Below are 26,884 nucleotides of genomic sequence, written 5' to 3'. Positions count from 1 at the left end.
GCCCCATGTGGGGCTCAAAGACATGGCCCTGAGATTAAGAGTCTTTTGCTCTACCAACTGAGGAGTATGGCAACAAGTTTGAGCCAAGGTCTTCTGTAAAACAGGTCATCACTTTCTGCAAACTCTCCTTTCTCTCTTCAGCATACATTACTTCAGGCATAAGCAAACTCGGCCCTCCAGGTGTTTTGGGACTACAACTCCCATCATCACTAGCTAACAGGACCAGTGGTCAGGGATAATGGGAGTTGTAGTCTCAAAACATCTGGAGGGCCGATCTGGAGGGTTGCATTACTTCCACTAGCTCTGCATTTCCGTCTACAATCATATAAGGATTCCATGTCTTATCAAACAGCAGCCTTCAGAAGAGATCTCAACCTATTTTATGGTTTCATTATTCATTTTTGCATTCAGAAACGCCTTCCTTTCATAAGAGATGGTTCAATTCCAAAGGACCGGAGGAAGGGGAAAAAACGACAAGCAGCCCAGTTTAATTTCAAACGTTAATATATTTTCTATTTTATAGGGAACATATGTATCTTTCACCCCTTATTTGCAGCAACTGTGGCATCCTCATAAAAAGGGGTGAAATTTGTAAGATGCCTCTTAAAATAAATATTTCTTTTTTTATAAAATAATAAAACTTCAAATAAATATTCTTTACACTAAACAATATGTTGAAAAAAATTAGAAAATAAAGACTGAATTTTACTGTAACTGTACAATATACATGAAATCCAAAAAAAGTGGGTGGGGGGAATCAGAGTCTTGCAAATGAAGGGCTTCCTTAAGGCAAAATACAATCTAAAACATACTGATTGATTCACATTCTTTTGAATGTACAACATATTAGTATAATATTTTGTGACCTGTGCCATGTCTTCTATGACACTCGTGTTTTCACAGTTGAAAATATCCTATATACAAAAATATAGCACATCTCTGGCAGAAAATAATTGGGAGCAGGTTGAAGTAGTTTCCTAATTTACAAATGTACTATTCTTTTTTGGGGGGGGGGGACCCACACATGTACAACACGACAGATCGCCTAGGAGTGTCTCAAGTTGCGTTAGCTTATGCAATAGTCGGGTCCCGCGGAGCATCTCTCCCTTCATCTCTCCATTAGGTGGACTAGAACAAGCAGGTATCCATCAAGTTGGCCCATGAAAACACACAAGAGGAAGAGCAGATCACTGCAAACCTCAGGGCGCACCCCCCCATCCTCCTAAGACACAGTGCCACAATTATAGCTCGTTTAGTTGGCTGCATATGATGTTAAAAAGGAATAATCCGTATTATTTCGCCGTACTCCCGAGGAGCGATGCTATGTCAGCTTCTCGAAGTTCCTGGGGGGAACATTGGGCACTTTGCAGCAAACAGTGTTGGAGTGCTTACAGCGGCAGCCGGGCCTGTTCACCTGGTCGTAACAGCCCTGGCACAACTTAAGGCAACCCTTAGCCGGCAGGTAACACCACAGGCAAGGCAGAACGAGGGACACGACACCCATGGTGGACCACCGAGTGCAGCAATGGGACTGGCTACAAGAACAAGGGTTATCGGCGCAGTTGTCTTCGTCGTCGTTGGAGCAGTGGTAGAAAAGGCCCTTGACGCAGCAGACGCAAGTCCCATAATCGACCACGTTCTGGGCCGAGCAGAGACACTGTTTGTCACAGATCCAACAGGAGGGAAGAGTTCGCGGGTAAGTACACTCCTTGCACTTGCATTTCCCACAGTCCTCACACCTGTAGGCATGCAGGTGCAGATCTTCCTTGCTAGGGGGCTTGAGTTCACTGGACTTCAGCTCGGACTTGGGCTGCACTCGGACTATCCCATCTGCAACTGTCCCCAAAGACGACCCCAGAAGTCTCTGTTCCGATGAGTTACTACTCGTACTGGTCCGGGTACTGGCCCGCGAGCCGGTGCTGGCCATGCTAATGGAACGGGACAGTGGTAACCGGGAAGATACATGGACCTGGGGATGTTGGACCCTGCTAAGGTGATCAGTCAATCCATTGGCCCTTTCGCTCTTGTGCTGGAGAGGCAGACGTGGCGCTGGCTTCACCCCAGGCCGCGGAGCCACTGTAGGTGGTTCAGTGTATTCGTTTGTATTTCGGATGGCCTTGATCTGGTCCAAGGACAAGACGTGAACCTGTTGTGCCAGGACATCCCTTAGGTCAGGTTCTCCATACTGCCTCCCACTGTCATGCTGACTCTGTAGCAAAGGCTGTGACCCACTGCCATTCTGAGCTCTCGTCTCCATCAGTACCCTGAAGAGTGATCACTCCAGGAAGCTTAGAACACATCTGAAATCCTGCAGGCAAAGGAAGAGAGGATTAGGGTTTTGTTGCTACGTTGTCTAGCGTATTTGCAAAATCCCTCAATATTACACACTTCACAGCAGCTAGTCCCTGGAAGCAAAGGCACCAAGTCTTCATGGTGGAAGAAGACTTGGGGACAACCAATTCAGTGGAAATAAGCAATCTCTTTTATGATTTCAAGGCAAAGGCAAGGAACCTGTGGCCCTACAGATACTATTGGGTTTCCAACTCTTGTCAGCCCCAGTGACTATGGTTAGGAATAATGAGAGTTGTAGTTCAGCAATGCCTGGAAGTCCACAGGTATCTTCATCCCTGTTTTAAGTGAGGCTTTGTTTTCCAGCATGGTCCTCCCTTGAAGAGAATGGACCTTCTTTGCAGAAGAGATGCTGCCAACCTACCTCTAGAGAGCATTTTTAAATCCAGTTTTAAAATTGGATCTTATTTATTTTTAAAAAAGAGAAAGGTAGTTGTTTTCTACATTTTACAGGGTTCTGCTTTTTAATTAAGGATTGGCAAAGACCTCTTCTTCTGGAAACCGAGGACACCTGCATCTTAGTCACATCTTGACGTTCATTATAGGACAAATTCACACACTACATAGTACAAGCTTGTACACTTGACAGAAAGAGCCAAAGAGTCAATTCTGGCAACTCAATGTACAAATGTACAATGTACAAAACTCAATGACAAATGTACCCATTCTTTGCATATGTTTGCAACCATATTGCAGTTTTCATGTTTAGGTGTATACCTAAAAAAGGGAGAAGCCTGCGAGGTGTCCTTACATGTCCCTGCCTGAATCTCTCTTTGTGGATCTAGACACCTTAGCTGTCTGAAACTCTTGACAAATCACAGATCACAGATTGTAACACACTTTTGCAGTAAAAAACCAGAGTGTCAGAAGTCAGTGCACCCAAGTTCACTGTAGTCCACTCCTCAATAAATACATACACCCACAAGAGGTGGGACTTCCTCTGCACTATATGTAGCAGACTTTAAACAAGCAAAACAGAATTTCCAATGACAGAGTGGTAATTTTTCTATCCTGTGCAAGCCTAGCAAATATGTCCTCTTTCCACATTGAGCTTAAACATGTTGCAAAAAAAGAAGGAAAAATGTGTTTTCCTGCAACGACACTGAGAAAAGCATAGAGTAGCAACAACGTGTCCAAGGCTGGTCTTAAGTGCAGGCCAAAAAGCATATACAAAGTACCTCTCTGCAGAACTTTTAATATTTGTCTACAACTTTGCATTCCTAAGCCCCAGCACCTGAAGCTTACAGTGCTGAGCACTGTAAGGGTTTTCATTGTGCATTCATAACACCCAGAGATAATCCATCCACTTCCTGGGCACTGCCAGAAAAAAAAGAAGTGGTTTGGCTTACAATACACAAATATCCTCCGTGCAATCTGCAAGCCACATGGTTCCAGGAACAGCCTATGACAATATTGCTTCAACTTGAACAGCACTACCTGAACCACCATTACTTACAATGGAATCTTGATAAAGTATAGACAGAGAGAGACAGGACTGCCAACTAGAAAACAGCTGGGCTAAATACCTCTCTCACACAAATGGGCAGGATCCAGAATGCAAAAAAAAGTCTGAGGAGCAGTTGTTCAACAAAAGGAGAATTCTCTTGGTCACATTACTGTGACACTACAACCCGGTGCATACATGGAAATACGTTCCACTGAATTCAGTGTGAAACTTACTCTTAAGTTAAAGAGAAGTATAGGAACTGCTTACACAACTGGAATCCGCAGGGCTCGTTTCTGACTAAACATGCATCAGATCAGCGAAAACCTATGCATATACTTGCAAGTAAGCACTATTAAACTCCGTGGGACTTACTTCTAAGGAGTACTTAAAATTCTGGCTTCGATTTGCCGGCACATAAAAACCACCCAATAATCTGCAGTAATTACAGGGTAAAAATCAAGGTATAGTCCTCTCTATTGCAATGACCTCATAGCAACTGATTTTTTTTTCCTTAAAAAAAAAAGTACTACTAAATTTAGGTGGCTGTGCAAGATACTACAAACTTTAGGTGAAGACTGCAACCCCGTGCAGTCTTATCTCTCTGGAAGGAATTCCCACTGAATTCCAAGTAAGCAGTGCCGGCTGAAAATCTGTCCACAATCCACACGTCGGGAAAGATCTGTCTCACGTTTTCCTCCCGCACTGCCTCCCTGCCCGCCCGCCCGCCAGCCAGGGAGCATCACCTCCTTCCTTCCTTATTACAGGCTTCTTCCTTTCATACATAAAACAATCCGCCTAGCAGGTGGGATCCCAGGAACCTGCTCATTTTCCTCTAGGCTGCCCTGATACTGTGTTCAAAGGAACCTCCCTGGAGGGCAGACAACCTGGAGATCAACAGGAGACAAGCAGGGCGGGGGGTGGAGAGGAGGGTGAAGAGAGACGGAGACTTATACTGTAATAAGATTGCCTTATCAGGAGAGCCTGGCAGGATCTTTCCTTCCTCCTCCCAGCAGGAGATGGGGAAGGGCTCTTTCCTGCTTCAGTTATGTAAAGTGACTTACAGTACATATCTGCTCCGTCCTGAGCACCTTCGAGACACCTGCTCACGCAATCCCCTCCCCTCCCTCTCCCCCCACCCAAATGCCATCAAATCCCACCAGCTCCAGCTTCCAAGAAGTCAGGTCTGGCAGGAAGTCTGCCCCCAAGGGAGCGCCTGCTGGGCATTTGTCCGATTTGCGTAAATTTCAAGCAAATCCCCATCTCATGAATGACAAAGCAGGACTCTCAACTCTTCCTCCCCCCATCACAAACAGCCTCTGGAATTTTATTGCCCGGAGGGAAACGCATTCCCCGGTCGACAGATCCAGCTACACTATCAACAAACAAAGTCCCCTCACCCCCCAGCCACGAAACACCCTGCTTTCTAACTAATGCAACAATTGCTGAAGCCTTATTTTAAAATCCTCTGTGCCAGGATTTGTAGTGTTGTACGTATGTGCCAACTGTCCCACGGATTTTAAAAAGCCCAAGTCCATTCACTAGCAAAGGAAGAAATGCGAAGTAGATCAGGGGTGCGGATGGGGGTGGCTTTTGAATAAAAGACGAAGAATTTATATAGTGCACAACCACCCTTTTCTTCCATGCAAAAGCTGCTGTCTTTCATAGTTTAGCACCCACAAGCTTTCAATTTTTTTAAAAATAATATTTAGGGTGCTTTATCTCAGGGGTGTTTATAACACCCCCTTCGTCTTCGCACCCCCCATTTGAATGCCTCCCTCCCCTATTTAGGGCTGAGTCTATGTAGCAGGCATTGGGGTGGGGCAAATTAAGCCTTAAGAAAGAAAAAAGAAACACGACCAGCCATTTCCAAAAGTAGCAATCTTCTGCATATCCCCCCCTCCAAAAAAAGGCCCGGGGCGGTAGGGAGGGGGAAGAGAAAGAAGGTAGAGCAGATGTCAAAAAAGAAAAAATGCACTTCAGAAGACAATCCGGTTAAGTGGGAGATTCTACCCATCCCTCCCACTGGCAACAAAAAAAAACCAGATTTACACTTAAAGACGTTCGCTCACTTCCGAATTGCACATTCCAAGTGCACAAGTTTGAAAAGAGGGCGGCTAAGTACGAGGTGAGCTTGGATCTAAGAAGCTACAGAGCAATTGGAGTTGGGGTAGAAGGAGTTGCGAAAAAGAAAAAGAAAATACCCAAGTTTTTGCTTCGGTTTTTTTACCCCCCCTGTCCTGCAACCCAGCCTTTTTGACAGGCTCTCTTTGCAAGCAACGGAGCTGCTTAACTGTTCCGAACTCGGACGCACGTTTCCGAAGCTGGCCACCGCGGCGTGCCGTGCACAAACCGAGGGGAAGGCGCTGCCGCCAAGGCTTCTCTGCAGAAATAGCTTCACTTCAACAACCTGAGGGGAGATTTCCGCCCTTTCAAAACAACGCTCGCCCCCAATGGCGCGAGGCGAGGGGTTTCCTCTCTTGCAGAGTCATCCGCGAGGCGCAAGGACGCGCCAGGAATCCTTCAAAGCGCGAAGGAACTCCGCGATCTGTTCCCACCCGAGAAATCTCAACCCCCAAACAACACACGCAGACACACTTTCCCAAGGCAATCTCCCCGAACACACACACCATTTTGCAGTCTCTTTGCCGTGCACAAGAGAAAAGAAACACCCCTCGCAGGACTTCTACCAAGGGAATCGGCCTGAAATTTGCATTTGTCTCCTTGCAAACAAGTTACTTTAAAACGCACACGCACACATATATATAGAAGCAGAAGCTTGCTTTGCAATGAACCCTCCTCTTCTTCCTCCTCCTCTCTCCCCTCCTCACAACCCCTTCTCCTCTCCACCCGCTCCCTGGATTCTCTTCTTCCTGGGGTTGACGAGTAAAACGCAACCCCGAAGCCAAACGAAAATAAAAGGAGGGGGAGAACAGAAGCGGCTCTTCTGTTCCAGAAACTCACTTCGAGTCCAGGTTGCGAGCGAGAATCATTGAAACGAGCAAAAAGGAAAGGAAAAAGCAGACAATCCACGGCAAAGTTGCTTTCTCCCCCTGCCTCCTTCTGTCTTCTCCGCAGGGACGGCTGATAATAAATAGCAAAGAAAACAAACCACAAATGTGTGCGTGTGTCTAAAAAGTCCCTTTTTTCCAGACGGGGCGAGGGTTTCTCTCTTCCTCTCTTCCCCCTTTTCCTTCGCAATCACACACGTTGATTTCCTTGTCGCTGTTGCTTCTCTCTCTCTCTTTTTCTCAATGAACAAGAGGCCGATTCGTCAATCCCAAGTCACTTTCGCTTAATACATCATACACAGGGGGAGGGCGAGCCCAGGCGAGCGACATAAAGTGAGTGGCTCCTGGCGAGAACGAGGAGAAAACAGAATAAAATCCCAAGGTTGCCGCGGACCAGGAGTTGTTGTTTTCGCTCTGTTCTTCCAGCTTGGGCGTCCGGATCGGTTGCAATCTGGATTGATTTCGCTTTGTAAATTTTTGTGTGTGGGGGGTGCGTGCTAAGGGCTTGTTGCTTCTTTTAAGTGGTTGGCGAGCTCTCTTCCCCTCTTCTTCTGGGCAAATGTGTGTTGTACGTGAGCGCGTGCGTTTTCTTCCCAAGGCAGCTTTTGCTGGTTGCAAACTGGGAGGAGGAGGGGCAGGAGGAGGAGGAGAGCAAGGTCTTCCCCCCTTCTTTCCCCCCTTTTTTTCTTTTTGGGGGGAGGGAGGGAGGGAAAAGTCAGCGGGGCTCGAGAGCCGCAGTTGCTGCTGCCTGTGGCGCGTTTGCAGGAAGGCAGGTTGGAGATCCGTCCTTGCAGCGCTCCAGCGTTTTTCCGCCCTCTCTCCTCCACCTCCTCCTCCCTCCTTCCCTCCCTCTCGCCCCCCCTCTCTTTTTCTTCTTTCCGGAGGAGGCAGGGTGATCTCTCCGCAAAAGCAGCAGTAAATGGCGTCATGTGGATCTGAGGAGGAACAGAGCAGTTGTTGTCCCAGAGGATATATCGTATCCGGTCCTACCTCATTGGCTCGCCCGGGCTTACATTCACTTACCCTCCCAACCTCTCCGCCTGCCAGCGCTTGGGAGCTAGCCTTTAGCAGAGCGCGCCAGGAGGTATTCAAAAGGGCAACACCAGCTTGGGGAGGGACGGAGAGAGGAGAGAAGCCCATTCGCCGATCCAACGGCTTTTCTTTCTTTCTTTCCTTTTTCTTTCTTTCGTTCCTTTTCCTTTCTTTCTCTCTCTCTCTCCCCTCCTCGATTCCTCCCCCCCCCGTTTTTTGTTATACGCGGATGGGGCTAAGTCTAGGCACACACATACACACACACACACACACACACACCGAAAACTGCAGGGGATCGGGGTATTATTTCCACAATAATTTCCGCTCTCGGTGCAAGTTGGAAGGAAGGAGGGAGGGAGGGAGGGGACTGTGACCCGAAAGCGTTTTAAACGTCGCCGGTGACATTTTGGACAAAGAGAAATGATCGACGGGGATTCGAGCGCCCTCCCCCCCCCCCGCACTCCTTCCCTCCCTCCCACGCACGCTTACTCGGAAGTAAGTCGCATTCCGCGCTGATCCAATGCCTGTTCCACGGGCTTTAGGGAGATGGCCTCTTCCAAGAAAGCTCGTGTCAGATTTGTGGGCGGTTTTCTTTCCCACCCCCGTGTCGGAATTTACAGCCGTATACTCTAGAGTAGGCTCTTCTTATTCCCACCCCCACCCCCCCCCCAGGTTCAGACAGTCCCTTGGCTGTTCCGAGATGTGCCTCTCTTGCTTAGCAGGTTTTCTGCGGGCTATGTTTCTGTCGATTGCCCCGGGGACTACTCGCGAGCAAATGTTACCGGGAAGTGCAATGCCAGAAGATCTCTTCGAGGCTGAAATCCCAAAGTGCAAAAGAGTTGTTTTACTCGGGAGTGGGTCTGGGTAGTAGGAGCCCTGTAAATTTGTAAAGGGAGATTCTAGGAAGGCTGCGATCCTTTTCCACGCTGTAACCTGGGCATCAATCTCGTTGAATTGGATGGGATTTACTACTTAATGTAACATGAACAGGATCGGACGGCGCGACCCTGGAACCATTCACTTGGCTGTCCCTTAGGATCTTATCGATATTGCAAATGACAATATTTAGGATCGCAGCTCCAAGGCAGCCACCTCTCATACTGCGTTTACTCGCGAGTAGACACCCCCTCCAAAACAAACACACACATACACAACCCCCAATGCCTTCCTTTTCCCTTAAATAATAATGAAAAGTGAGTCGCTCGCAATCTTCGGCCAACTTACTCTCAAAGTAGACGTGACAAAAGTCAACAAGGCTGACCCAAAAGAACACGTGTTTGAGAATTGCATCATTAATGTTAGGCGTCCTGCCCCGCTCCCACCCACCCCCTCCTTTGAGAAAGAAGGTAATCCAATCACCTAGCAGATTTTAGAGGGCGCTGTGTTTGTAAGAAGGGGAGGACACATTGTTCGGTGGATTAACACAATTGATACGCTGTGTACAAGTGTTAGCTCCCAGCCCGAGTCGCCCTCCCCCACGTTAGTGTACGTGAGGAGCGGAACACGGCGTGCCTGAAACAGGCCGGCTCCCACTGTTATTTGCATCGCTTTCTCTACCAACTCTCTCTCTCTCTTCCCTCCCTCCCCCCCCCCCCCCCCGCGCCCCTTCAGTTAAAAATGGGATTAGCGAGATGCTCCTTCCGGAGCATTCAGACTGTGGCGTGCAACCATTTGGGTTGAAATCCTTGCACGCTCACGGGACGCCTTAAGAAAGTTACACATGATCCAGGAAAGAAAAGAGAAAGTGAGCGCGGGTAAGAATGTAGCGCTGAGAAAACGGGAAATGGGCTTCAAAACCTTGTTGAGCCCGGTTGCCCTGAGTTTACACGCGGAAGATGGCCCCTTTTGGTGCTTGTGGTGAAGCAGAAGAATAGCTTGGGAAGGGAGCCTGTGAATCATCTAGTCCAGCCCCCTGGAATGCAGGGATCTGCAGCTGTCCCATATGGGGATGGGACTTGCCGCCTTGATATTATCAGCGTCAGTTGGATACCCAACTGAGCTTTCCCGGCAGACCAAGTAAAAAAAGCCCTTTTCAACTCAAAGGGACTTGCTGTTGTGTGAACAGTGTCCTGGATTGCGGCTCCCATTCAGGAACAATTCCTTGCATGGGTGCAATCCAGAAAACGTACTTCAGAGTAAGTGTACTTAGAATTGGTTTATCTGCCCCAGTTTCAGGAATATTTTAGGGGTGCAGCCTGCAAATGAAATACAAGCTGATTCATTCTTGATATGGGTGAAAGAATCTGGTGGGTGGTAGGACTAGAATGGTGCCATTGGCATTGGAGAAACTGGAATCCATTGCTTCGTTGAATGTCACCAGGGAACCATTCCTTATTTTCAAAATTATCATTATTTTTAAAAATGATGCGAAGACGTCTACGATGATGGTCCTCTGGATAAATTCTGCCAGGAACTTTGACCACTGGTGGCATTTATCTTGGGGTAGTTCAATCGATTGTACCACTGTCGTGGGTAGGAGAAAGAAAGGAACAAACTGGCAACATTATTCAGAAAGCAATTACGCTTGTTTCCTTAACGTTCAAGACAGTTCAGTGACTGCGAGGGCTACAGCTGTTTAAAAAAACCAACAGGCAGTCACAATGCTCACATATTTCCTGGTTCATATTGTCATCCACTTGGGAAAGGTGACGAAATCACTTTAATTCCAAATGCGTTGCTTGTGGGTGACAGCAGTAAACTTTATCTTCCCACAAATCTCACCAGGGCTCCCTGGAAAGAGCCCGATTTGGAGTGGCAGCCCCCATCCTTGGCTTGTTTACGGTGAAGTAAGCCCCACTTTGCTCAACGGAATTCACACTCATTCACCAAGGCCTAATTTGGCTACAATCCTACCCACATTTCCTAGGGATTAAGTCCCAAGTAAACATGCCCCGGATTGCGCTCTTAAGTGTTTGGAGACTTCTGGAGCAAAAGTGGTTGACTTCCTTCTCTCCAGACTTCCTTCTCCAGATGTTGAACTGCAACTCACATCCTCCATGACTCTTGGCCATGCCGGCTGGGCCTGGAGGTAATTGCAATCCCAGTAACAACTGGAAGGCAGTGGTTAGGCACACTGGTCTATAGTGAGAAGTATGACCACATTCAGATGATCATCTCAGTATATTAAGTTCATATATTAAGTTCTGCCTGCACACGTAACCCCGTTGCAGTGAGCTGTAATTAAACCAGGAAATGTGTAATTAACCATAGTTTCTCACTTTGTCTGCCCAAGAAACAGTGGTTAGCTTTGGACACAAAGTCAGGATCTTAAATGTCGCTTTGAAGTTGATTTGAGATCTTGACTTGTTCTGAAGTTGGCAACCATATTTTCCCAGCTCAAATCAGATGAGACAGGAAACTCTGGTGAATGAGAGACTTCCTGGTTTAATTGCAAAAATCAAAGATGCAAGCATATCTTGACTCAATAAGCCAAGATATGATAATCTGATGTGGCTCTCTCTCTGCACAGGCTCCCAGCCAGTCTCACTTTCTCCACGTAATTTAATACTAGGCTTTCGAAATCAACCAGACTTTCCCCATTGGAGCCTATTAGGTAAAGATAATGCATGTCATTGGCTGTTAGAATATTACCGTGCAATCTGAACCCAAGCTGCTGTCTAGGGAGGCTTTGCAGAGCGGCAGGGCTACTGCCACACCCACAGCCCTGCCAAGGTGGGAGGAAAGAAAAATAGCAGAGCTGGCACAGAAAATTGGACCCATTGCCATTACATTCGGTGACAATGGGGTCAGTTTGTGACCTACCAGACCCTGGGCTAGCTCAGCTCCTCCTCGCCCTCTCACAATTTCTGGGTGTTTTTTGCAGGCTGTGGGCATTCGGCTGGCTGTACTTTTGCCTGCCCATTTGGCAGGTGGAATGGGCAGAGTGAAGTTGGCAGAGTGAAGAGCCAGTGTGGTGTAGTGGTTAAGAGCGGTAGTCTCGTAATCTGGGGAACCGAGTCCGCGTCTCCGCTCCTCCACATGCAGCTGCTGGGTGACCTTGGGCTAGTCACACTTCTCTGAAGTCTCTCAGCCCCACTCACCTCACAGAGTGTTTGTTGTGGGGGAGGAAGGGAAAGGAGATTGTTAGCCGCTTTGAGACTCCTTAAGGGGAGTGAAAGGCGGGATATCAAGTCCAAACTCTTCTTCCTCGGGCAGAAGATGACAGGACCAGGCAGAGGGACACCTATGGCATATCCAACAACTCTTTCACAGTTTTTTTAAAAAAGAAGACAAAGAGTAAACACTCAAGAACACAACATCCATGTTGTGGAGTATGTCCTATTTTGGATGTCGTCCTGTTTCTATTGGCCGGGAGCTAGCCCCATTTAATGCAGTGGGACCTACTTCTGAGTAACACATATAGGAATGGACTGCATGAAATACGTGTGATAAAACTCACATAATATGCAAATGCAGAGGATGGCCAGTGACCATGGGTGCCATGCAGCGTGCATGGCCCTGACACCGAAATTTGTGGGTGCCCAGCCTCTTCATGGGGAATTTTGTGGGTGCTCGGGCACCCAGAACCCCAGGGAGCCGGCACCGATTAGTAGCCCAGCTGCTAGAAATTTGGAGCTAGAGTCAAGTACTTTGCAAATAAGAGCTGGGCTAGTAGGCTAAATAATGAAAAAGTCTCTCTGGAGGTGTTTGTGCAGCCCAGTTCATTCATACTGTTCTTATCCTTACCCTGTAGGCTCTGATGCAGAGGACTGTGTAGCAAGCAGATTTTACAAGTCTCCTGTTTTCTGATCCAGCACCCAGCGACCACAGACTCAGAAGACTTTCAAAAGCCCAATGCTGGGTGTATCAGTATGTGTATGTGAACCATTATTTGCAAGTGCAAAGCAAGTAATACAGTGTGTTTGTGTGCGGAGCAGCCTTTTAAAACTTAGAATACTGTAGCTCAAATTAATGAAAATGTATAAGATTAAAGGGGATATTTCACTTCTATGAAGCATCTATCATGCATTACATTAGAAGTTTGGGGTGATCTACCACTGAGTAATAGAGCAGCCTGATTAATGCGCTCAAGTTCATTAATTTCAATGGGTCTACTCAGAGTATGACTTGGATCCCTTTAATTACAATTTCTAAATTTTTCATGATTATTTAATTGGAACATTCTTTTCTAGAGTTATAGACATTCCTGACTTAAAAAAAACCCCCAGCAACTTCTGTACAGGTTCCTTCAATCACTTGCTAGAAATCCCTTATTTTAATGACAGTTCATTTGTAAATATATCTGATGATGCAATCCTTTGTGCACGCTCCAGCCCCCTTTGGGGGTGGAGCAGGGGGTACCCGGCTCCAAAGCACTGCAGGTGACAGACATCACATCTTCCAATCATATGGCAGTGTTAGCAGCCCAGAGAGCCAGGTGTACTGTCCCAATGGCAAATCTCTTTTCATTCAGCAATTTTATGAATGGCAAGGGTTTGATGGCTTTGTGCCCGCTAGAGGGAGCAGTGAATTGAGCCGCTTTGTGTGCTGTTAGCAAAGAAATACTTTGGAGCAGGAGAACAGGAGAAAAGATAGGCTTCTCTCCCTGCATAGAAAGATACAGTTGGCTGAAAGAGTTGCCCATCACCTTCTCTGTTCAGGAGTGCAATGAGAGGCCATTGATAAGGCTTGAAAACAGAACCCAAGCTTCTAGTCTGGGGGGGGCAGGGAGGAGCAGGGATGAGGTGGGAGCTGAGGCAGAGGAAGCACGACTTCTCCTTGTTGTGTAATGCTACTTGGAAGCTGTTTTGCAGCTACTTGTGAATGCAGTTTGGGCATTTTGCCAGGCCATTCTAGGCCAAGCAGGTAAGAGCACCTCCTCCACTCAGCCTACAGTATTTAACTGGCCCGTGCAGTGTTCCACCCAGCTGCCATGCATCTGCTGCAACAGTAACCTCATTTTCTGCCTTTTGTGCTCTAGCAGTTGCATTTGTTGTCGGCAAGGGAGGGGGACATAGTCCTATGGGGAGAAAAGAGGGCAAAGCGGGCCTCATCCCCAATGCTTGAGGCCCCCAAGGGGCTTTTCGATGTAATAATCCCACGGCGTACTTTCAGAGAGGGTGTGCAAAGCCGGTTTTGAACCCGCTGCAAGCAAGGATCTCCTTTGACACAATCATCCCCTTTCTGTAGCTTAGGGGTGGTGGATGCTAGAGAGGGCTGCCTTGTTATCAGGTTCATCCTGTCAAAGGCAGTGGACCTGTTCAAGACCAAGTGGACTGTGAGCAGCATCCTTTGCTATCTTTGCACTTGCTCAGAGGTTGTCTGCCTTTAGATTAGTAGCTGGGGACATGGGTGTAGCCAAGGGGGTGGGGTGGGGAGCTGCCCCCCCAAATCCTCAAATGCTGTTGAAAAGCATTAAAAGTACTCAGTTAACTGAGGTTCTGCCCCCCCCCCCCAGCAGAGCCAGGAAAAGGCAGAAGCTGTGCAAGGCGACACTAATTGTCTGTGTGGCTGGTCCCTTTACCTTTATCTCAAAGCTTAAGGTTAAGGTAAAGGGACCCCTAAACATTAGGTCCAGTCATGACCGAATCTGGGATTGCGGCACTCATCTCGCTTTATTGGCCGAGGGAGCCAGCGTACAGCTTCCGGGTCATGTGGCCAGCATGACTAAGCTGCTTCTGGCAAACCAGAGCAGCTCATGGAAACGCCGTTTACCTTCCCGCCAGAGCAGTACCTATTTATCTACTTGCACTTTGACGTGCTTCCGAACTGCTAGGTTGGCAGGAGCAGGGACCGAGCAACAGGAGCTCACCCCATTGCAGGGATTCGAACCGCTGACCTTCTGACCGGCAAGTTTTAGGCTCTGTGGTTTAACCCACAGCACCACCCGCATCCCATCTCAAAGCTTAGCTGGTGATATATTACATTCAGAGCAGAAGAATGGACTAGTTGGCCTGCTATAAGCCCCCAAAGCTAGGATTGTATGTGCCAAGGATCTTTTAAAGATTGTCCCTTCTGTGTGCAGGATCATTGCAAGTAAGGGCTTTCCCTTAGCCTGCATATGGAGTAAGAAAAGGTCCTGCGAAACCACTTAAATTACTGTGTCATACCCATACCATATGTTTAAAGCACATGGCTTCAAAGAACGCTGGGAACTGTAGTTTTCTGCTCGCAAAGCTACATTACTGTAAGAACATAGTAATAGTCTACTGGATCAGGCCAATGGCCCATTTAGTCCAATATCCTGTTCTTACAGTGGCCAACCAGATGCCAGTGGGAAACCAGGGAGCAGAACGTGAGCACATTCCCAGAAAATTCCCAGCACCCTTAACTAGTTCCCAAGGTTCTTTAGGAGAAGACATGTGCTTCAAATATCTCTGTAGTGCCACCTATTCCTGGTGTAACATCCCGAGCATGACATCAGCAGCAGCTATGACATCACAGGGGCAAAGAAATTGGAACATACTGTTTCTATGTCATAAATTTATTTTTATCAGACATAAAATCAGAGCGAGAGAGAGAGACTAATTGTGCTGGTCCCGGGGGCTAACCAAGAGGCAAGGTCCGAGTCCAGTCTGAGGTCGAGGTTGAGGGTGCAGTATGGAGGCAGTCCATCAAAGCTGAAGCTGGGTCCAAGGCAGGGAGTCGGGTGTGGTCAGGAGCTCCGGCAGAAAAGCAGGACAGGGTCAGGCAGGAGCAGGCTACCAACAATGTTGCTCCCGCAACTTGGGACTGGGGCTGGCTGGCTTTTATCTGCCCTGAGGCAGAGGGCGGCCCTGGTCTACAGGTGACTCGCTTCTCCTGGCCTGGAGGCGAGCACTCCTCCTGCGGGAACTTAGTTCCCTCTGCCTCTCTGCCCTGAGCCTCTACAGCTCAGGAGAGGCTGGAGGGTGACCAGACCCAGAGGCAACCTCAGCTTCCTCTGACGGGGCTGAGGGTGGAGCACCTGCAGGCAATGGGTCCTCCATCCCCTCAGGAGCCAGAGCAGACTCAGCGGGTCCCTGCACCTGAGGATCCACCACAGGTGAGGACCCTTCAGGCTCAAGCCCCAGCCCCAGCTCAGCTGGTTTTGGAGGCGGGGAATCCTGTGCAGGCTGGGATTCCTCAGGTTCAGCCTCTGAATCCGATTCCCAGGCCATCACACTAATAGATGGAGAGGAGAGTTGCTGCTGCTGTTGACCAGCCTCTTCTCTGTGCCATCTAATTCATCCCAGAGCCATACATCCTCCCTTTTGGGTACGTCTCCATTCAAGGGCCTATAGCAATTTCACTACATAATTGTAAGTGGCCCCCATGGCTGTGAATCAAGGAATGTCTACAGGAGCAGTTCAGAAATAAATTCTAAAACATGTTTTATAAATAAGGAGGGGGCTGAGGAGGAAGAGCGAGAGAGGAAGAAATGCGGTGTATAATTTGTCTGTTTCATTTCTGGTTAAGAGCTGAGTAGTCCAAATAGATAGCTATCTTTCTGCTGGGTGCATTTCCTCAAAGTACTTATTCCCTGCAAGCGGATGGCTGCATGGCTTGTCTGCTGCATCCCCTGAGCATTTTGTACATTGTCTCATGGCTTAATGCAAAGATATTGATCCAGGACGTTGTTTAGTGAGTGGGAGGCAAGCATTAATGCCTGGTATTTCCTTAGAAACATAAACCTTTAATTGACATCTTCTTTTCATGTTTGAGCGTTTGAAAGAGCGGTAATGAAGCCAAAGGAAGGAGGGAAGATAATAATGCGCCTAAGGAAGGAAAAGGGCTTAATTATCTTTGACAGCAACTTGCTCTTTGAGAGAGGCCTTGGGAGATCAAGAAATCCACCCAGTTGTCTCAAGAGCAGCCAGGCAGTCTTTGATTCGTCTGTCACCATCTGGAACACTGTCAGGATCAACCGGGCTCCAAAACAGGTTCTGCGTTCTGGTGTCACTTGAAGCAAACCACTAGAGGCCACAAAGAGGAGGAAGGATGAGGGCTCCCAGGTGACCGCATGACTCATTCCATGCTCCAAGCATCTTCCTGATTTAACCTGGCTTTAAACACTTCCAGGTCAGGGATCATTAGGATGGGAACTGAAAAAGAGCCACACTTGGAATACTGCAAGCGGTTCTAATTGCCTCGCCTCAAAAAGAATATTGCAAGCTCTTTATGATGTGAGTGGGCATTACTATCTTGTAAGATGTTTAGTAGGGCCAGTTCTGGGGTGATTTCTAACACTTGCTTAGTTATTTTGCATATTTCTTGTGGGATTGATGTCCAGAAGAGTTGGATTTTGGGACGTTCCCACCACATGTGGAGGTATGTGCCTGTGGAGATGCATCCTCTCCAGCCTTTTGGTGAGGTTCCTGGGCGTATTAGCACTAGTTTCCGTGGTGTTAGGTACTAGCTGTAAGTGAGTTTCAGAGTGAGTTCTTTTCCTTTTGCTGTTACCACTCCCCTGTCCCCCTCTTTCCACTTATTTTCCTCCTAACCTAACACTGTATGTAACACTACAAATGAAACTACAGTGGTACCTCAGGTTAAGAACTTAATTTGTTCTGGAGGTCTGTTCTTAACCTGAAGCACCACTTTAGCTAATAGGGCCTCTCGCGGCCACTGTGCCGCCGCTGCGTGATTTCTGTTCTCATCCTGAAGCAAAGTTCTTAACCCGAGGTACTATTTCTGAGTTAGCAGAGTCTGTAACCTGAAGCGTCTGTAACCCGAGGTACCACTGTAATCTGTAGAAAATGTAACTTGAAAAAAGAGACAATGCACGTATTTTTGTAAACTGATCTTTAATTAATTTTTTTTTTTAAAAAAAGATATTGTAAAGTTGAAAAAAGTTCAGGAAAGGGCAATCAGACTGATCAAGGCATAAGTTGGGTGCATCCCTCTCTCTCTGCTGAGCAGTACCAAGAGCCCCTGGGGTCCCAGGCACTCACACAGTGTCTGTCATTCTTTGGAGAAATGAGACACGGCCAAGGCTGTCCTAGCTTTAAGAAACATGGTTTATTCAGCTATTTACACCTCCAGTTTGCATGGAAGGAATCCAGATCTTGCAGCATGGTCATTTCAAGAGGGGCTTGTCCCCCACAGCAGTGCAGCCCTGGAGTCCAAAGCATCTCTCCTAGCCAGCCTGCAGCCATCCTGCCCAAGATGGCACTCACTTTTTCTTCTTCCTTCTTCTTCCCAGAGCACCCTGCTAAAAGCTCTCTTTTCCTGTCACCTCACACCCAGTTACCCTGGCAACCTTCCAAATCTCTGTTCACACCTCAGGGCAAAGGGACAGAACAGTCCTCTTGCATTGTCAATGGCTCTCAATGGCCCTGTATTGTTTCTTAATGGCCCTAGCTTGGCCAGGTCATTTTAACACAGGCTAGCCCAGGAATTCCTCTGCAGCTTGCATTTCTCCCTTCACATCCCAAATAATCAAAAACCTATCATTTATTACATAATTTCTAGGTTTTAGGGTGTTTCCCTCCCCATCTCCTCTATGAGGAAAGGTTACAACATCTGGAGCTGTCTAGTTTTGAAAAAAGGTGAGCATGGGATTACATGAGGGAGCTATATATACATGTAGCGGAAGTGGATAGGGATAAGTTGTTCTTCCTCTGTCATAACATTAGAATCTGGGGCCACCTGGTGAAGCTAAATGATAGAAGATTCAGGATAGTCTAAGGAAAGCATTTCTTCACATAATGCATGTCAGTGCTTTTTTTCCTCGAAAAATAGGTGCCAGTACTCACCATGAAGTTGTTACAGTAAGTGCCACACTTTTTAATAAAAACAATAATAATAAATTAATAAATTTATTTATTAATAAATAAATTGATAAATTTATTAATAAATTAATAATAAATAAATTTATCTATTAATAAATAAATTTAATAAAAACACACTTTTTAATAAAAACAAAAAAGAGGTTCTGGTACTGCACACCCTTGAGTACCCCTTGAAAAAAAAAGCCACTGGTGCATGGTTAAACTATGGAACTCTCTCCCACAAGAGACATTGATGGGCACTGCAATCATGGATATGGTCATCAATGGTTACTAGCCAGATTGGCTATGTTCTGCCTTCACTGTTGAAAGCAGAATGCCTTTGAATGCCATTTTCTGGGAGTCCCAGACGGGAATAGTGCTGTTTCACTCAGGTGTGCCAAGTGGTGGGGTCTGAGGGGTCTTCAGTCTCCCCCATTTTTTAAGGAGGGGGCTGGACTCCCCCCCCCCAAATCCTGTGGCCTGCTCTGCCTCCCTGCTGATGTTGCACGGGCAAGAGAAGGCCGAGCGGGGAGCCAGGCTCTGTGCTCCCCATTCCCCACCCCATGCGAGCACACTAGGGGGAGACGGGGCACATCACATGACATGACATGTTATGTGATGTGCCTCCACATTGTGGGGATAAATTGGTGCCCTCGGTTGCACATGTGTTTTGCTTGTGGATTTGGCATAGGTTGGCTTCTGAGAAGAGGATGCTGGACTCAATGGGTCTTGTGGTCTGATCCAGCAGGAATACAGTTGTACCTCAGGTTAAGTACTTAATTCGTTCCGGAGGTCCGTACTTAACCTGAAACTGTTCTTAACCTCGCAGAGGTAATGGCAAGCAGACTTAAAAAGTGTTTAGTAAATCTAATTCATAAAGATCAAGCAGGATTCCTCCCAAACAGGTTTCTTAAAGATAATGTAAGACATACTATAAACATCACTGAATATCTGGAGTGTAAGAATGAGATACCTGCGGCGCTGATTTTTATCGATGCGGAGAAGGCATTCGACAATGTCTCATGGTCGTTCCTATTAAAAAGTATGGAAAAGGCAGGGATAGAGGGCGAATTCATGAAAGGAATAAAGGCAGTATATTCGAGTCAGTCTGCCAAATTGATCATAAATAACAACTTAACAAATCCATTTAGAATCGAAAAAGGAACAAGACAGGGCTGCCCTCTTTCCCTGCTTTTGTTCATCATAGTATTAGAGGTTATCGCGAGCAAAATAAGGGCAACACCAGAGATTCGAGGGATTAAAGTAGGAACGAAAGAATATAAATTAAAAGCTTACGCAGACGATTTGATGCTATCCCTAGAAGAGCTGCAAAAAAGTGTCAGCAAGGCGCTGGAAATATTAGAAGAATACGGCAAACTATCCGGTTTTAAACTGAATAAATTAAAGACAAAAATGATGACTAAGAATCTGGGAAAGGATGAAAGAGAAAAATTAGAGATACAGAATGGAATCAAGGTGGCTAAAAAAATAAAATATCTGGGAATTTGGCTAACTACAAAAATTATAAATTTAATTCAAGGTAACTACTTGACAACATGGAAGGAAATTAAAAAAGATCTAGATATATGGAATAGAGTTAAACTTTCGTGGATGGGAAGGATGGCGGCAATAAAAATGAACGTACTCCCAAAAATGTTGTTCCTGTTCCAAAACATACCAGTCATCAAAGGCTCCAAAATGTTCAAGGATTGGCAGAAAACCCTTTCGAAGTTTATATGGCAAGGGAAAAGACCGAGAATCAGATTTAAATTGCTCACAGATCGAAAAGAAAGAGGGGGATTCTCGGTCCCAAATCTGAAACTATATTTCGAGGCCGCCTGCCTTTGCTGGATCAAAGAGTGGATAACTTTGGAAAATACTGACTTGTTAGACCTAGAAGGGTTCAACAATAGGTTCGGCTGGCACGCCTACTTGTGGTTAAAAAAAGAAAAGGTACATAAAGGGTTTTCAAGCCACATCATTAGAGGACCACTATATGAAGTTTGGGAGAAAAATAAAAAACTCCTAGAATGGAAAACACCCTGGTGGTTATCGCCAACGGATATTTTAATAACTAAGAAAACAAATATGGAAGGAGAAAGATTAACCTACGAAGACCTACTGATAAGATCAGAAAGCAGCTGGAAATTGAGAACATATGAGGATCTGAAAGAAAAATTAACAGGCTGGCTACAATATCATCAAATAAATGCAATGTGGATGGAAGATAAAAAAGTAGGGATGAGTGAAAAAAAATCCAAATTTCAGATAGAAATAATTGAAGGTAAAACCAAGTTATTATCCAAAATGTATGATATATTATTGGAATGGGACACCAAAGATGAAGAAATAAAGGAGGTTATGACAAAATGGGCAATGGACTTGGGATATAATATAGAATACGAAAAATGGTCAAAATTATGGAACAATGGAATAAAATTTACGGCAAGTGTTACCCTTAGAGAAAATCTGGAGAAGATGATATATAGGTGGTACATCACACCAGCAAAATTAGGAAAAATGTACAAAACAGGAAATAAGGCCTGCTGGAAGTGTAAAATCAAAGAAGGCAATTTCTACCATATGTGGTGGACTTGCGAGGAAATGAAGAAATTTTGGGATTTGATTTATAATGAGTTAAAAAAATTATTTAAATATACTTTCCCTAAAAGACCAGAGGCCTTTTTACTAGGTATAATTGGGGGTGAAATTAAAAAGGAAGATAAGATTTTATTCCAATATTCGACAGCAGCGGCCAGAATACTAATTGCACAAAATTGGAAAAGTACAAATATACCAACGGTTAGGGATTGGCAAACAAGATTATTTGAATATGTTGAATTAGCAAAAATGACGCAAAAAATTAGAAACCAAAAAAATACAAAGTTTATTAGTGATTGGAATAAATTTATGGTATACATTGAAGGAAACTATAGAAATCTAAAAACTATAGCAGGTCTGTTATAAAACTTACGATGCGCAAACCATCAATAATTATTAGCTGCAGAAAATGGAAAATTTCCTTTCATCAAGAAGCCCGAAATTGGGAGGGAAGGAGGTCAACAGGGGTGTAGAAGAAAGATCTAAATATCTAATTATATAAAGTTTTAAAGAATAAGATATAGAATTGTAACAGAGATTGTTGCTTTCTGGTGTTAGATGTGGATATATTTTTTTCTTTTCTTCTTGTTCTCCCTTTTTCTTTTTGAAATTGTTGTCTTGTCTTTTGTGTTCTTTTTTGGTTTTCTTTCTTTCTTTCTTTCTTTCTTTGATGTTGTAACTGAAACTCAATAAAAAGAATTAAAAAAAAGAAGAAAAGAAACTGTTCTTAACCTGAAGCACCACTTTAGGTAGCGGGGCCTCCTGCTGCCACCGTGCCGCTGGAGGATGATTTCTGTTCTTATCCTGAAGCAAAGTACTTAACCTGAAGCACTATTTCTGGGTTAGCGGAGTCTGTCACCTGAAGCGTATGTAACCTGAAGCATATGTAACCTAAGGTACCACTGTATTCTGATGTTCTCATCTCAATTGGTCTGGCTTCAGATAAAGCTCTTCATCTAATGGGCAGGAAATAAAGATGCTCTGAGTGTCTTCAAAAGTTCCTGCAATCTAGCTCAAAAAGTACCTTTGTCTTCCAACAACAGATGCAGAATTCTTTCCTCTTCCTTGCCCTGACTTCATATAGGGCAATCCTTTTGCAGAAGCTTGATGGCACACTTGGGGATACCCAAAGACACACTGAGACCATGAGGCCACCTTATGCTTGCTAAAGAAAAGCAGGTCTGAGTCTGGTCAAGGCCTGGATGTATGACTGCTTTGGAATTACATGTACCCTGCCATCAGTTCTAGGGAGGAAGGAGGCTCATAAATGTAAGAAAACAATTCAACACAATGAAATATAACAAGTTATATTATCCCTCCTGCTTGCCACCTCGCCCTGCTTCCACTTTCTTCCACCTCTTCTTTAAATACTAAAAAAAAAAAAATGATTCCTATAGGGGTGTGAACCTGATTCCATTGTTTGCTCTTGCTTCTCTCTCCCATCTCCTCTAAATCATTTGGTTTGCCAGTTGGGCATCTTCCTGCCTTGAATAAACCACATTCCCCCGGTTATTCAAGGCCGGTCATTAGCACCCCAGTTTCCCCACCCTACCCCCCTTCCTGAAATTATGAATGAAAAGCCTTGTTGTTCTTTACAAATAACTCCGGGTTCCTCAGTCAGTCAAATTCAAATGGGAAGTGACTGATGGACAAAGGGGCCTGTATGATGGACAGGCCGCTCAGCAAGTCATCAGTGTTCACAGGAAGTTTTTTTTTAAAAGACACACAATATAGGTACTGCGGCTTGGGCGTTCTCTGTGGTCAGGGCTGCTTGAGCAAGGAGAGACGGGAGAAATAAAATAATCCCTACCCCCCATCCTCTCTAACATAAGAAAGGAAGGGAGCAGCAGCAAGTTGCTAATAAAAGGCCATGCCAGTTCTGCCTGAGTAGAACTTCTGAACCTTTCCGTGGCGACACCTCTACCTTCAGCTCCAGCCATCCTCATCAGAGCAGGCAGTTTGGGGGTGGCAGGCGGGGGGGGGGGGAGAAGGCAGGCACTGCCATTTAGTCAATTTTGAATGCAGAGTGGGTCACATACTTCGAACAGCACACCCACCCGCTGAGCTTTCTGGCATTGTCCTGGGCCCCCTTTTCACAACAGGGGAAAAGGTAATTGACAGCTAGATTGTTCCGGCCGGACCCCTGCTGCTTTAAAATACTCCCAGGCCCCAGTCAAACCGTTGTCAATAATAGCTGTCAGAGGTGATGAGTGTAGAAGGAGGCTGTTCAGGAAGCGGTTTGGAGCCCTTCAAAGTGGACAGGCCCGAGTGACTTCTCTGGTACCGTAGCTGCCACAGGCAAGCCCCCCTCTCCCTTCGAAACTAGCCTTCGAGCAATAAATCAAACTTGTTTCCTGGACTATACAAAGAACAGCTGGTTATCCCCCTCCCTATTTTTTTTTTAAAGTCTTAAAAAAATTAAGCACAGGAAACCAGGCATGTCATAGTTTGGCAAAAGAGTTTGGGTGATTTAGCCGTTGAACATCTCTCTCCCTCTTGCTCTCTCTCAAATGTTTTAGTCCTGGTCAGCTTCCCCTTCTCTGACTTTTTATCTACTGCCTTCCTTCACGTCTGCGTTTGCTGCCTCTGCGTTGTCCATAATTCATCTCCTGTCTCCCACACAGCGCAGGAAGTGCACTGAGTAGTTTGCAAAGAAAATTGACCACAGTTCCCTGTTTTGGAGGGATCACATATTCCCCAAAGAGGAGTTGAACTTGTCTGGTCCGTTGATTTAAGAGCCCATAAAAGAGGCATTTGTGGAGTTCTGCAGGCTTGCATTGTTCAGGCTATTATGCTGTAGATAGAACAGCAAGCATGGTGGATGTGAAAGACATCTCCACCCAACAGAAACTGCCGGGTCTGTCTATGGGGAATAGGCTGTCACACAGTCCTGCCAACCTTCTGTTCACTTGCCAGGGGCTGTTGAAACCTACTTTATGGAACGTGTTGTACTGTGTCAGAACATCTAGCCCAATACTGGCAGTGGCTCTCCAAGATCTCAGGTTCAGGACTTTTCTAGCTCTCCTTGAGATCATTTGGGGAAGGGACATAACTCAGTGGTAGAGCAACTGCTTTGCATGCAGAAGGTCCTGGATTCAACCCATGGTATCTACAGGTAAGGCTGAAAATGTCTTCTGAGAGACTGGAGATAGCCCAATGGCCTGACTCACTGTAAGGTAGCTTCCTAGGTCCCTGTGTCAGCCAGAACACTTGATGGATGAGTGAGGAACTCAGCTTGGATCTCCTTATTCCTCGTTCAGCAATCTGGGACCGCCTGTCCTGGTATGCCCTGCGGAGGACCTTAAGGTCCATAAATAACAACCTTTAGGTCCATAAATAACAACACTTTGGAGGTCCCGAGCCTCAAGGAAGTTAGATTGGTCTCAGCTAGGGCCAGGGCCTTTTCAGTACTGCCCCCAACTTGGTGGAACACTCTGTCACAAGAAACTAGGGCCCTGCAGGATTTGACATCTTTCCGCAGGGCCTGCAAGATGGAGCTGTTCCACGTGGCCTTTAGCTTTGACCCCTTATATGGGATTTTCCCTTGGCTTTTTTGCTGGCCCATGTAGTACCAGCATGGATAGCTGGCTCAGGTGAATGTCTGATGTTTCCTCCCTTTATGGTCTTGATTTATGGGCTACTTCTAAAATGAGGCTGCCTTTTAAGCTGCATTTTAAGCCGTATTTTAAATAACTGTTTGTTTGTTTGTTTGTTTGTTTGTTTGTTTGTTGTTGTTGTTTTTTCATTACATTTTATTGCAATTTATATTTGGTGTTAGCAGCCCTGAGCCCAGCACTGGCCAGGGCGGGCGGGGTATAAATAAAAAAATAAAAAATAAAAAAAATAAAAATAAAAATAATTATGCTACACTGACTGTTGTAATAACTGCATGTTGGTTGTCCTCTGCACACCATCCAACTTGTCAATATCCTCCTTCAATTGTGGTGCCCAGAACTGGACACAGTAATCCAGCTGTGGTCTGACCAAGACAGAACAGAGCAGTGCTATTACTTCCCTTGATCTGGACACTATAATTCTGTTGATGCAGTCTAGAAAAGCATTAGCTTTTTTTGCTGCTGCACCACACTGTTGACTCATGTTAAGCTTGTGGTCTACTAAGACCTCTCAATCATTTTCATATGTACTACTGGCAAGCCAGGTGTGCCCCATCTTATATTTGTGCAGCTGGTTATTCCTGCCTAAGCATAGAACCTGATATTTCTCCCTATTTGTCCCAGTTCTCCAATCTGTTAAGGCCATCTTGAATCCCCATTCTGTCTTCAGTGGCATTGGCTACCCATCCCAGTTTGGCATCATCTGAAAATTTGGTGAGCATCTCCTCAAATCCTTTGTCCATGTCATTTATGAAGACGTTGAACAACAATGGGCCCAGAACAGAACCCTGAAGCACCTCACGTCGCATTCCCCCCAGGTCACTCAACCAGCTACAAATCCACCTAACAGTTATCATGTCGAGTCCACATTTTACCAACATCTCTGCAAAAATATCATGGATGACGTTGTTATTATGCAGTTCAGAACACAACAGACACATTTTGTATCTGCTTCCTCTTGTTGTTGTTTTGTCTTTTAGTCGTGTCCGACTCTTCGTGACTCCATGGACCAGAGCACGCCAGGCACTCCTGTCTTCCACTGCCTCCCGCAGTTTGGTCAAACTCATGCTGGTAGCTTCAAGAACACTGTCCAACCATCTCATCCTCTGTCGTCCCCTTCTCCTTGTGCCCTCCATCTTTCCCAACATCAGGGTCTTTTCCAGGGAGTCTTCTCTTCTCATGAGGTGGTCAAAGTATTGGAGCCTCAGCTTCAGGATCTGTCCTTCCAGTGAGCACTCAGGGCTGATTTCCTTAAGAATGTATAGGTTTGATCTTCTTGCAGTCCATGGGACTCTCAAGAGTCTCCTCCAGCACCATAATTCAAAAGTATCTGCTTCCTCTATCACTTGGCTAATAGCGAGTTGGGGAGCAGGATGATTTAACATAGGGAAATAACACTGAGGGTCAGAGGGTGTGGGAGAAAGGTCTAACCATTCTCCCCCAGTTTTGCAGCTCCAATCCAAACAGGATCCTTTCTGGCATGCTTAAACTGAAATAAAAAAGCAGTTGCGAAACTAGATTACTGATCTCCCATGTCATGTGTGTTCTGGACCCTCCAAGTGTCCATTTAACATGAATTATTTGCCACATATAAATATTGCCAATATGGGACAGAATGCAGAAGGACTGGCTGACAGCTGATAATGCAAATCTTTCATTAGTTACAAATAGAAATAATGAAGGGTGAGGTTAATATATAGATCAGTACTTGTAGTAAAAGCATTACGATTTGTCAGCAACAAAGGAATGTCAAAGGCTCTTCATTAAAATTTTTTAAAATGCACTTTAAAAAATGATGCAAAGATACATTGCTGTTGAACTGTTTGCTGTTTATAGTTCTATATGGCAGTTTCTCAATAAAGGGGAAAGAAATGCACTGTAAATTAGCATTACCTACCAAGTTAAGTGAAAGCTAATTTAATCCTCAAGTGTGGAAGTTGGCAGGTACTTAGGACTCAAACTGTGCTAGCGGTCAGAAGGTCAATGATTTGTCATGGTCTCAAAGTCAGGTAAATAATCTAAACCTTGAGCAGAATCAAGCTTGGGGCAAAGGCCTCTTCTAGAGAAGGCAGAACAGTGGAAAGAGTGTTGGCATATGACCAAGGAGATTTGGGTTCTTCAAATCCTGTTTCAGCCCTGTAGCTCACTGGATGGCCTTAGGGC

The 26,884-nt window shown here is 45.7% G+C and overlaps 1 protein-coding gene and 1 long non-coding RNA gene across 5 annotated transcripts; one reads left to right on the top strand and one right to left on the bottom strand.

Annotated features, from left to right (window-relative positions):
* Window positions 1-486: 486 nt before the first annotated feature.
* SPRY2 (sprouty RTK signaling antagonist 2) lies at window positions 487-7,863 on the bottom strand. 4 transcript variants are annotated; one of them, XM_083611006.1, is made up of 2 exons: window positions 6,758-7,863; window positions 487-2,308 (listed from the first exon to the last, which is right to left on the bottom strand). In XM_083611006.1, exon 2 carries the CDS (start codon window positions 2,255-2,257, stop codon window positions 1,322-1,324), a length of 936 nt encoding a protein of 311 aa, XP_083467132.1. In that variant the 5' UTR covers window positions 2,258-2,308; window positions 6,758-7,863; the 3' UTR covers window positions 487-1,321. The 4 variants fall into 4 exon arrangements, with proteins under 4 accessions (XP_083467132.1, XP_083467133.1, XP_083467135.1 ...); XM_083611007.1 differs by lacking the exon at window positions 6,758-7,863 and adding an exon at window positions 6,424-6,581; XM_083611009.1 differs by lacking the exon at window positions 6,758-7,863 and adding an exon at window positions 4,540-4,884.
* On the top strand, window positions 7,775-11,731 carry LOC310761346. Its single transcript, XR_014547410.1, has 3 exons — window positions 7,775-7,888; window positions 9,448-9,590; window positions 11,660-11,731. It is a non-coding gene; the product is annotated as an uncharacterized lncRNA (long non-coding RNA).
* The last annotated feature ends 15,153 nt before the right edge of the window (window positions 11,732-26,884 follow it).

Source organism: Podarcis filfolensis, assembly GCF_964270895.1.
Source record: "Podarcis filfolensis genome assembly, chromosome: 4".
NCBI classification, from domain to species: Eukaryota; Metazoa; Chordata; class Lepidosauria; order Squamata; family Lacertidae; genus Podarcis; species Podarcis filfolensis.
Note: the sequence above shows the minus strand (reverse complement) of the source record. Positions and strands in the feature narration are given on the sequence as shown.